This window comes from Podarcis tiliguerta (genome assembly GCF_965153285.1).
Source record: "Podarcis tiliguerta genome assembly, chromosome: 9".
NCBI classification, from domain to species: Eukaryota; Metazoa; Chordata; class Lepidosauria; order Squamata; family Lacertidae; genus Podarcis; species Podarcis tiliguerta.
The window spans coordinates 21,827,826-21,839,837 of NC_139542.1; the positions used below are offsets into that span (position 1 = coordinate 21,827,826).

Sequence of the window (12,012 nt, forward strand, 5' to 3'; positions counted from 1 at the left end):
TATAAGGTATGGAATTGAGGTAAATGATTCATTTTCTTGCGTCATCCTGGCTTGGATGGGGCTATGAAGTTACCGACCGATAAATCCTGGATTTTTTCAGCAAGGGTCAAAACTTAATAAATAACAACAACAACAACAACAACAACAACTTATTATTTATAGCCCACCCATCTGGCTGGGTTTCCCCAGCCACTCTTTGCTGTCATACAACACAGTATTTGCATGCAGAACATTGCATCTTCAATTTACAATAACTCCAAGAAGGTTGGACGAGGCCCCTGCCTGAAGTCCTGGAGAGTTACTGCCAGCCAGTGTAATTCAGAGGTGGGAAAACCCAAGAGTTAATGTGGCTCTAGAGCCATCTCTGCTTGGCCTTCAGGACTCACTAGGCCATAAAAGCTCCCCTAGCCACACACCCCTTTTAGGCCATGCCCCTCAGCATCCCTGCCCTGCACCCTCCTTTCGCAGGTGCCTTCTGTGCCAACTTTTAAACACCTGCTGAATACTCTTCTGTTCCACCGGGCCTATGCAGGCAATTAAGAGTGCACCCCCCCACTTAATGTATATAATGGGTAAGATTAAGTAATATAGCATACCCTCCAAACTTCCCTATACAGGATTGCCTTTAGACGGCTCGGGGGGGTCAGATAACTTCATACCCTCCAACATTCCTCTAATGAAAACAGGGACACTCTAAGGAAAAGTGGGACATTTTGGGATCAAATCAGAAACTGAGACGGCTTCTCTAAATCAGGGACATCTCTGGAAAATAGGGACACTTGGAGGGTTTGCTATAGCAGCCTTCTATGGTATGAAAAAAAACACAATGGAAGGATGGGTGGGAAGTCAATGAATGTGAGTGTTGTTTAAAAGAATTTGTAAATTCTGAAAACTTAATGAAAAGGTTCATGTCTAATGGTTTTATTGTTTGGATTTATGTTTTTATATTGTTGTAAACCACTGTGATATATCTTTATTATACAGTGGCATATAATTACCGCATTTATAAAATAAATAGATAGATAGATAGATAGATAGATAGATAGTGCTTTTGCCCAGCTGGAATGTGTCCCTGAACTGTGATAAGTTATCTTGCTTGTCTGGTTAGAGAGATATGCATATGTAAATGTGCACGTAGAAGCCTCTGACGTCTGTATGAAATGAAGCTCGGTCCGTCCTTCCACCCTTTCTCCCTTCCGATGTAGCAAATGGGACTCATGTAGGATAGCATTATTTTTGTTTGTGCTTTTTGTTTTAAATTACATCGTACAGTTGCTGGACTTGTTACGCTGTTCCCCTCTCTGTCAAGAGGAATGGTGGCATAGAAATAAAATTAAACAGCATTGGCGTCAACGTCCTTCTCTGAAGTAGGGAGTAGGTGGGTGATGAGGTAGGAACCTGCTAGCCCTATACAGAAGCCCTTCTCTTGAAAGGTTAGCTGTCTCCCAGCTACATAGTGAAGTCTAGATCCATCCAACAATGCTAGGTGGAAGATTAGCAAAATCTGCTTCTCGAATAATTTCAACCATTATTTTTTTAAAGTTCTTGTCCATCAAATTAAATAGTAAAACTGAACCAAATGCTGGTAGAGGTTTTGTGCCATTGTAAATGGTAGCGTTTACAAGTCAGCAAGTTAGAGAAGAGCCACCTGTTGCCTTAACTGCCAATAAAATTTCTGCACGTCACACGGACTGGAACCAGATGCACTGGAATGGAACCAGAACAAGGTAGTTGCACTTTTAGCTCTCATTGAAATCAATGGGACTTAAGTTAGCTATGACTAACCTCTCACATGGATTTCAGTGGAATCCAATTTGCTCCGGATTCAGCCCATTTTTTTTTGAAAAAACCAAACATTCCATTTTACAATATGGCACCGTGCCATTAGACTGACGTAAACAGGTATCATGTCAGTGTTGTGTTTTCCAAAGCACAGAGACAAGTTGAGCTCAAAAAGGCTTATGATGACAACATATTTATGCACACACACATGCAATCAGTGCTCCGGATCTGTAGCTTAGTTGCCTTCCAGAAGTTTGGATCTGGCATGGCCAAACTTGGCCCTCCAGATGTTTTGGGACTACAATTCCCATCATCCCTGACCACTGGTCCTGTTAGCTAGGGATGATGGGAGTTGTAGTCCCAAAACATCTGGAGGTCCAAGTTTGGCCATGCCCGTTCTAAGCATTGTCCTATGAGCAATACTCCTTTCTCCCACATCCACGTAAGACTTTAGGAGTACTCGTCCACCGATGTATATGGGGAGTTGATGTAACTCGATGCTGTTGACATGGCTTTGGAGCTCCTGTGTGAGCAACCATTGAAGCTGGGTTCCTGTGAAGGAGCTCTTTTCTTGCGGCTAGACTTGGTGGTTTCTCCATCGTTGGGGTCAAATACCACCGACATGCTGGATTCCATTCTGGAAACTGTGTAAAGGCTACTTTGCCTGGTAGGGTGGAACCTGGTTGTCTTGAGTTCCAGTTCATCATAACTAGATACTTCGATGAAAGGACACCACTGGAAAGCTCTCTTGAAACCAGCTCTGAACCTGAAAGCAAAGAAACCCAGTCACTCACAATGTATTTGTACTGCAGGAGATATCAAACAGCATTATGTTGCAAGCTTAGGCACCTAAAATGGTGGGGAGAGGTGCTGGTGTTTCAACATGTAGTAGAGTTACTATGGCAGAAAATGTAATCAGGCTTGTGGGACGAAGGGGGAATGGAGAAAGGGGAACAAGCAGCACAAAGGGAACAAGGAAGTGTTTAACTGAGAAGGCACTCTTCACATGGATGTTTGCACATTCATCAATGGGAGTTAAACATCTAGGGACCTGTTAGCATATTTGAGAAATGAACAGGACATGTGGAGGACATCTGGGGCATACTTGTGCAAGACATCTAGAGTGCCATAGGGAAACACTAAGGGAAAAGAGGCAAATTAGGCGAACCAATTAGATACTGAAGTGTCTATCATTAGCTTTTAAGGAACCCCAGTGTCTTAAGAACCGTATAAATATGAGGTATGTGTGATCTCCTGGACTTGGTCTCCTGCCCTTGTGCTGGACAGGAGAGCATGGGATCCCTGGTGGGCAGGTCACCTCCACTGGTCAACTGTTTTTGATTAGTCTGTCACCACAGAAAAGTCTTCAAGAAACAATTCTGTGAAGCTAACCAATTGAGTTTCTTAGCTTTAAGCTTTTAACTTGATTATTCAATTGCCTGTTTCCTGGTATAAACTTGCAATAAGCTTTAATAAATTCAATTTCTTTTGGATGCATGCCAGGGCTACAGGTGTCTGTCTGCCTAGTTATGTGACCTGGACCCTGTGATGATCATCTGAGACCCTTCTTCGTGTGCCTCCTCCACAGGAGGTCTAGAAAGTGGCAAAACAGGGACAGGCCTTTTCTGTGGTGGCTCTCCACTTGTGGAATGCTCATCCATGGAAAGCTTGCCTGGCGTCTTCATTACATATCTTTAAATGCCAGGCAAATACATCCTTTTTCTTCCAGGCCTTTGGCTAATTAAACAATCTATAGCCTTTTAAACGGAGATGTTGTTTTTGTTTGTTACTATGGTATGCATTTTGGTTTTTTTATATAGTAAACCACCCTGTGATATTTGCATAAAGTCCAGCTACAATCAGGTTAGCTTCTCCCCTGCAATAAAAGCTTAGGTTAGTTATCTGGATTTGTAAAGACGTGCTGATAAAAGACAAAGGATTATAAGCTGTGTATTTTTGATTCTATGTTTACAGATGTAGGCAATAACAGAAGCTCTGGACAGGAACAGATGCATTATTTTCTGTATTAGTAATGCCATTCTTATGTTTTGAGACTGAAACAAGGTGAGAAATGTAGTTTAGCTAGAGGGTTACTATAGCCACCAGACACAAAATGCTTTATTTGAGCAATGGATCCAAACTACAAGAAAGAGGATTCCACCTAAACATTAGGAAGAACTTCCTGACAGTAAGAGCTGTTCGACAGTGGAATTTGCTGCCAAGGAGTGTGGTGGAGTCTCCTTCTTTGGAGGTCTTTAAGCAGAGGCTTGACAGCCATATGTCAGGAGTGCTCTGATGGTGTTTCCTGCTTGGCAGGGGGTTGGACTCGATGGCCCTTGTGGTCTCTTCCAACTCTATGATTCTATGAGTCAAAGCAGGTGAATCAAAGATGAGAATTAAAAAGCAGACCAGTTCCTAACAGATGAATCAAAAAGCATAGTTCACATTTCAGCCTGAAGGGAGCAGAAAGTAAACAATGTTTTCTGCTACTTCCTTTTGTGTTCCAAGCCCAACATCTACACATCTTGCAATCCATTGCATCTTGCATAATATGGCATGGGTGAGGGAAGCCGTGTTAGTCTGCTACAGTAAACACAAGGCAGAGTCTTGTAGCACCATATTGATGAACAGATTATTGTGGCATATGCTTGTAAATCTGTTAGTCTTGAAGATGTGATCAGGCTCAGTCATGAAGGGTTGCTAATTAAAAAATAATTCAATCCGTTCCTGGTTGGCATTTAACAGTATCACTAAAGCAAAATGTGCTCCCATGCCATTAAAAACTCACGGCGGGCAGGAAGTCAACTGGTGAACTGTTTTCTAGCATTTGTTTGTAACATTTCTATATTCTACCTCAGAGGAGCATTTCAGCTTCGTAACAAGCCTACGAAGTAGATCAGAGTAGAAGATACATTTCACAGCAGAAGACGAATTTGAATTTTGATTTCCCAAGTCACTCCCTGCTGCACTGCAGTGGACAGATAGCGTTTTAGGTGTCATATTGAGCAAACCTTCATCTGCTGAATTTCCAAGTGTCAAACGTGCAGGTTCCCCCCAAAAAGATGGCAATGCCACTCCATGTCTGAGGATTCAGCTAAGGTAAAGGTATCCCTGCCCGTTCGGGCCAGTCTTGCCAGACTCTAGGGTTGTGTGCTCATCTCACTCTATAGGCCGGGAGCCAGCGCTGTCCGCAGACACTTCCGGGTCACGTGGCCAGCGTGACAAGCTGCATCTGGCAAGCCAGCGCAGCACACGGAACGCCGTTTACCTTCCCGCTGGTAAGCGGTCCCTATTTATCTACTTGCACCCGGAGGTGCTTTCGAACTGCTAGGTTGGAAGGCGCTGGGACCGAACAACAGGAGCTTACCCCGCCACAGGGATTCGAACCGCCGACCATGTGATCGGCAAGTCCTAGGCACTGAGGTTTTACCCACAGCGCCACCTGCGTCCCTGAGGATTCAGTTATATAGCTGCAAATAAAATGTTTTAAGTGCAATATGCAATGTGACGCTAGATGGCAATGGTGAGCCTTATGGAAAATTCAATGTATTTTAAAAAATGCTTTTAAAAAAGCATTTTCAGAACAGTTTTTATATGTGTGTAGATTCCACCTGAGTTCAATGAAATAGGCACGCAGTTCCTACTCATTATGTAGGAATACATTATGTGGTGATACTGTGAAACAGCATGAATCGGATTCTGTCTAGCAAATTCAAAGCTACTTTATCATTCAGTGGGCTCCAGCGGCATCCCCTCCCTAGAATGAACTGTATCAGGCAGAAAGAAGACTCAAGAAACCAAGGTGGTCATGCGCTCTGCTTTGCAGAGGCCTGCCCTCTGTCTGAAGGAGTCTTCTGCTTGAAATATAAAGTACCGCAAGATTCAAGGGAAAGTAGGAGGATATCTTGATTTGAAAATGTGAATAAGTGAAACGAAAATGCCCACAGTCGTCCGACAGGTTATTCCTAAATTACAGCCACAAATGCCTCACGGAATTCTGAGGCAATCTTACCTTTTATTGAGGCAGCAGTAGATGATCGGGTTGTACATGGTGGAGCTCATAGCAAGCCAGAAGGTGGCTAAGTAGACTTGCTGAATGTATTTCCAGCGGCCCAAGTTCTCATAGATGCCAGTAGCTATAAAATAAATGTGGTACGGCAACCAGCAGACTGCAAATGTCAGGACGACAACAATCATCATTTTAACCACCTGCAGAAAAGGAGAGGAGTTTTGGGAAAATGTGTGGACATGAATGTCTTTTAATGATGGAATTTTATTTTTTGAATAGAACTAAAATACAGGGAACACACACACACACACATGATACAAGAACACTGAAACAAATAAGGAAACTCACTAATAATAATCCTGCTCATCTGACTGGGTTGCCCATAGTATATCATGTTTGTGGGATAACAAGCACACAAATGATAGCATATATGTCTTATTATATGACATGTGCATCATATTCAGAGATAGATAGGTAGAGAGATAGGCACCTGTACTAAACTGGAATTTGATCAGAAGCTTCCATGTAGGAAATAGGCAGAAACCACAGTGTAATAATCTCTTTGACATAATAGTTCCTGAACGTCTTTTATTCTATGCAACACCAGATCATTAATGTTGCCCATTTGCAGCTGTTAGAATTTGAGATAAATCTATCAACATTCTGGACATATGGATGATAATGGGAAGAGGCAAAGCAGAGTATTAAGCAGGGACAAACATGTGCCAATATCCCCGCCTCCCCCCAGGCAGCACAAAGCATTCCAATAGGGAACCAGGCCAAAGGATAGAGACTGAATTAGTTTTCATCAAGTTACTGTCCCTGCAAGGCTTAATGTGAGCAGCTGTTTTTCTGCAGGGCACTTTCTCCCTGGTGTGGCAAACATTGTTTTTTGAGAAGGGAATTGCCCACACAGAATTTACATCTGAATCTGAAGGCGCTTGGTTTAGTGACCTCTATGATTTAAGAAAAAGCAACTATCTGCATTTGGGCTTGCTGAATGGCTAGCTAGATCTCTTTTATGATTCACAGACCACAAACACATAATGAATACCACCTTCCACTTCTCCATTACGTCATCTTTATTGTGCTGTTGTGTGTGGTTTAGTTTTAGTTTTTAGTTTTAAGTGTGTTGTCTAGCCACTTTGGGGGTCAGCAGGTCAAAAAGCCAGCGACTGTATGAACGGATAAAACAGAGGACTTGACACATGAAGTGATGAAGTGGACCCTCTTGAGAATGGTCAGATGAGGAACACTTAACTTCATTCATTTCCCTCTACTTCAAAAGTAATAACCATAAACAGAATATGGAATTCCTTGACCAGAGGTTCTCAGTGGAGCACAAAGGATAGAACAGAAAGAAAATGTCTAGGTCAGGGGTCAACAAACTTTTTCAGCAGGGGGCCCATCCACTGTCCCTCAGACCTCGTGGGGGGCCAGACTATATATTTTTTTTTTTTGGGGGGGAGAACAAATTCCTGTGCCCCACAAATAACCCAGAGATGCATTTTAAATAAAAACACACATTCTGCTCATGCAAAAACACCAGGCAGGCCCCACAAATAACCCAGAGATGCATTTTAAATAAAAGGACACATTCTACTCATGTAAAAACACGCTGATTCCCGGACCACCCGCGGGCTGGATTTAGAAGGCGGTTGGGCCGGATCCAGCCCCCGGGCCTTAGTTTGCCTACCCATGGTCTAGGTTATGCATTAAACAAGAAGGAAAGATTAAATACTCTTCAAATGAGGAGAAACCCACAAGACTCTTTTTTAAAAAGATGGCTGTCAGAAAGGATACTAAAATAAGATGCCCTGGGATGACTTCAAGGGCACCCACCTCCCCTGCAAGCTTAGAGAGGTGTAGAGGAGGTGAATGCAGAGATTTAGCAATGGGCATCCTTTTTGCCTTTGGCATAGTTATGACTGTAGATGGTCAGTGGATCGTGCCTTGTGGTGGAAGGTTCCAGACTCAATCCACATCATATCCAGGTAAGACTGGGGTTGTGCTTTATGTGGAACCCCAGAAAGATGCTGTCAGTCAGTGTAGACAATACTGAGTTAAATAGACCAACCTTTTGATTTGGTATAAGGCAGCTTCCTATTTCAGTGTTAATTTTTTTGCTGCCCCCGTTTCTCTCTGTTTATGCTTGGATGATGCCTGAAAGCAAAGGAGCCACAATGCCATGACATACAACATCAAAAGTGGGTTTGTTCATGTCATGTTGTTCCCGTGGGTCATGTCTTCTGGCAGCTTGTGGATGATGGAAGCCTTCTTATAACTGTTAACTGAATGCTTTCCCCAGTGTTGTGACCTGCCCATCCTGTGTCACTGCAAACTCAGAGATCTGCTTCTGTTACATGCAGAACTGACAAAACAAAGATACTCCCCGCTCCCACCATTGAATTGGTAGTGCTAGTGATCCAAGAATTAATACTGCATTTATTTAGATAACTCCATGCATTCATTAATTTCCACATTCTTTTTGACCATCTAAAGCAGTGTTTCCCAACCTTGGGTCTCCAGCTTTTTTTGGACTACAACTCCCACCATCCCTAGCTAGCAAGCCCAGTGGTCAGATTGATGGGAATTGTAGTCTGAAGGTCACTGGGCCAAATCTGTCCACCCTCTGTGATACCATCAACACATACTCCACCCAATTTTCAACAGCAGCAGGGAAAGAGAGATAGGGATGAGTATTATTTATGTCAAAATAATTTGGCAGTAGGCAATTTTGGAGGTGGGGCAACAGGGAGCTTTGGCTCAGCAACCTCCAAGGTGGCTGGAAGGTAAAAAAATAGTTGTTCCCATCAATGAAGACATGAAAAATTAGTTATAGTGGAAAGGTTTGGTTTTGAGGGCTTACTATGTGTCAGCCAACATTCATCCTTAAATATTTCTCTGGAAGCGCAGTTGCATGTCTTAAGCAGTAATATCTACATGCTGCTCAGTAGCACATGCTCTCTGGGTAGTTTGCAGTAAATAATAATAACAACAACAATAACAGCAGCAGCAGTAACAACAACAAATCGTTTAAAGCAATTTAAGCACCTCCATGAAATTAGAACAAAACAAAATCAGCAACAGCATGAAACAGACTAAAAGCAGCAACGTCAAACAACATCAGTACAAAGATGAAAATAGTACTTCTAGATTTTAACATTTTAAATGATTCTATGGTTACAAGACATGGTAAAATAAATAAAAGTGTTGAAAGGACTCCAGTCAGGGGTGGAACCACTGAAAAGAGTTTCTATTGTTTTGATTGCTCCTGCAATTGCAATGATTAATCTATTTTTGCACAAGAAGTTTGAAGACATGCTAAATCATTGCTTCACCGCTATGAATTTGGAGGATTTGGAAAACTGCGTCGTAGAATGATAGAATCATAGAACTGTAGAGTTAGAAGGGACCCCAAGGATCAACTTGTCTAAGTAAGGCAGGAATCTCAACACACAGTCCCCCATCCAATTTGAAAACAAGCCAAACCCTGCTTAAGCTTTGCAAATATGCTAGCTGCTTTATTACTGCACTCTGGGAGGAATAAAACTAGTGCTTTTCCTCAGTCCTACTTTAGCCCTATAAATATAGAAAATTGTAGTCCAGCTCTCCTCCTACTGCAATAACTACCACTTACATTTTAACAGTGTGCATTTATTTGTTGCATTTTCTCCCAACACAAGAACATTTCCTTGTAAAGGGTAGGCAGCATATACTTAAAGAGAAAATATTTTGCATTTGTTCATGGACGGCTTCTTTCCCTATCATTGAAGTCCATTTCAGATTGAAGCTGCTAAAATGGAATAGGAAACATGTACCTCTCTAGATGTTGTCAAGACTCCCTCTTTCATCATCCCTGACTATGTTGGCTGGGTCTGAAGGGACTGGAATCTAACAAAATCTAGAGAGACATAGCTTCCCCATTCCGGCTGTTAGTCATAAAAGAGAAGAAGGAAACACGACCTCAGTACTGGGCACTCACACTTTGCTCCTCTTCTCTGCTTTGGTCACATGTTTTGCATTATTAAACATTATGGGATTGCATTATGAGTTTTCCCATCCTTCCTGCCCCTTGGGGAAAGTGGGGTCTTCCAACATGATGTCACATCACCTTTTTGTTTGCACTACTAGGAGTGCAATTCTATCTATGGGACTTACTTCCAGGTCAGTGGGTATTGGATAGCACCTAAATGCAATTGCTGCAGTAGTTGGTGGATTGTAACTGAAAGGAAATATGATGCAGGTAATGTATGGAAGTGAAAGCTGGACCATAAAGAAGGCTGATCGCCGAAGAATTGATGCTTTTGAATGATGGTGCTGGAGGAGACTCTTGAGAGTCCCATGGACTGCAAGAAGATCAAACCTATCCATTCTTAAGGAAATCAGCCCTGAGTGCTCACTGGAAGGACAGATTGTGAAGCTGAGGCTCCAATACTTTGGCCACCTCATGAGAAGACTCCCTGGAAAAGACCCTTGTGTTGGGAAAGATGGAGGGCACAAGGAGAAGGGGACGGCAGAGGACGAGATGGTTGGATAGTGTTCTCGAAGCTACCAGCATGAGTTTGACCAAACTGCGGGAGGCAGTGGAAGACAGGAGTGCCTGGCGTGCTCTGGTCCATGGAATCACAAAGAGTCGGACACGACTAAATGACTAAACAACAACAAAAAGAAGAAGGGAAGGCAAAGATGTCTATGGAAATATCTCCAAGAGCCAACTTTGTGTGGTGACAGCAACATAGAAGAGGTTGTGATGAAAGAAGGAAGAATGTGCATAGCTATGCAACACTGGGGGTGTTCTATGAGGGTATAATTTGTGTACCTATGTGTCTGTTAGCTGAGCTCTACAAATCAGCATATGTGTGCATCTATAGAGATAGATGAGGGACGCGGGTGGCGCTGTGGGTAAAAGCCTCAGTGCCTAGGGCTTGCCGATCGAAAGGTCGGCGGTTCGAATCCCCGTGGCGGGGTGCGCTCCTGTTGCTCGGTCCCAGCGCCTGCCAACCTAGCAGTTCGAAAGCACTCTCGGATGCAAGTAGATAAATAGGGACCGCTTACTAGCGGGAAGGTAAACGGCGTTCCGTGTGCAGCTCTGGCTCGCCAGAGCAGTGATGTCACGCTGGCCACGTGACCCGGAAGTGTCTCTGGACAGCGCTGGTCCCCGGCCTCTTGAGTGAGATGGGCGCACAACCCTAGAGTCTGTCAAGACTGGCCCGTACGGGCAGGGGTACCTTTACCTTTACCTATAGAGATAGAGTGCGCTTATGTTCAAAGTAACACGTGAACGAGCCTTCTGTTATACATAAAAACATATGGAAATGTTGAGTTAAGGGTGAAATCCTATGGACCTCCAAAGTGTGTGAGAGAGGTCTGTTGTTGTCCAATGCACAGGGAAAGCAGCAAGGCTGCTCAGGACCATGGATAGCTCCAAGTGAGCAACTTGCTCCAACTTTTGTCCAGAGCAGACTTGGAGCCTTTAAGTCACTGTTTCCTGACTATTTCCTCCAGACTCTATCTGCTAATGGAGAACATCAGAGCTTTAAAGCGCCAACCCACTGTACTGAAGACAGGAATGCTATGTCTATCCATAGCCTTCTGCTGGTGGGAGGCATCTGGTTCCTCAGGCTTAGGGGAAAGTGCCCAATAGGGTCCAGGCTCTCATCACAGAGGCCCTGGTGGCTTGGGAATTTATTCTGGGGGCTCCCTGTTTGACAGCTTTGAGTGCAGTGGTTTCCTGATTTCCAGCAGTCAACTCTGACTCTGTGTCTAGATAGCTGCTGGATTCAGGGATCATGACAGTTGCACTGTCCTGGCTGCTCTGTAGGTGGTAATTGCAAAAGTGGGGCATTTCAGGATTGCAACAGGGGAAGGTTGTGATTTTTGGATCCAAAGCTCCTCATTCCCAGATGCCTTCTCACCCTGGGGAAAAAAAAGATATGCAAGCCCTGACACTGCACAACTATTTTCTGAATCAATGATGGAGAAAATTTGAAAAAGAAAATCAAACGAAGATAAAAAATGGAAAAGCCACCCCATTTTCGTTTTTTGAAAACACCATTAATTATTTTTTATTTGTGTAACAAATGTAACCAATAAAAATAAATTAAAGAAAGGAAAGAACATTACACAATCTGGACCTTAACCAACTGAACAAATGCAGAAACAAAAATATGAAGATGTTTCTTTGTAAAGAAAACTTTTGAATAAATGTAAAGCGTAAC

At 43.1% G+C, this 12,012-nt stretch overlaps 1 protein-coding gene and 1 long non-coding RNA gene across 2 annotated transcripts in view; one reads left to right on the forward strand and one right to left on the reverse strand.

Annotated features, from left to right (window-relative positions):
• LOC310685201 overlaps window positions 1-12,012 on the forward strand; it is a 606,217-nt gene that overhangs the window by 250,472 nt on the left and 343,733 nt on the right. The window lies entirely within an intron of this gene.
• TACR3 (tachykinin receptor 3) overlaps window positions 2,107-12,012 on the reverse strand; it is a 30,762-nt gene continuing 20,856 nt past the window's right edge. The window contains exons 4-5 of the mRNA XM_083456803.1: window positions 5,795-5,991; window positions 2,107-2,548 (exon numbers count right to left, since the gene is read on the reverse strand). Coding sequence (XP_083312929.1) covers window positions 2,233-2,548; window positions 5,795-5,991 — 513 coding nt within the window. The 3' untranslated portion in view covers window positions 2,107-2,232. The remainder of the gene's footprint in view (window positions 2,549-5,794; window positions 5,992-12,012) is intronic.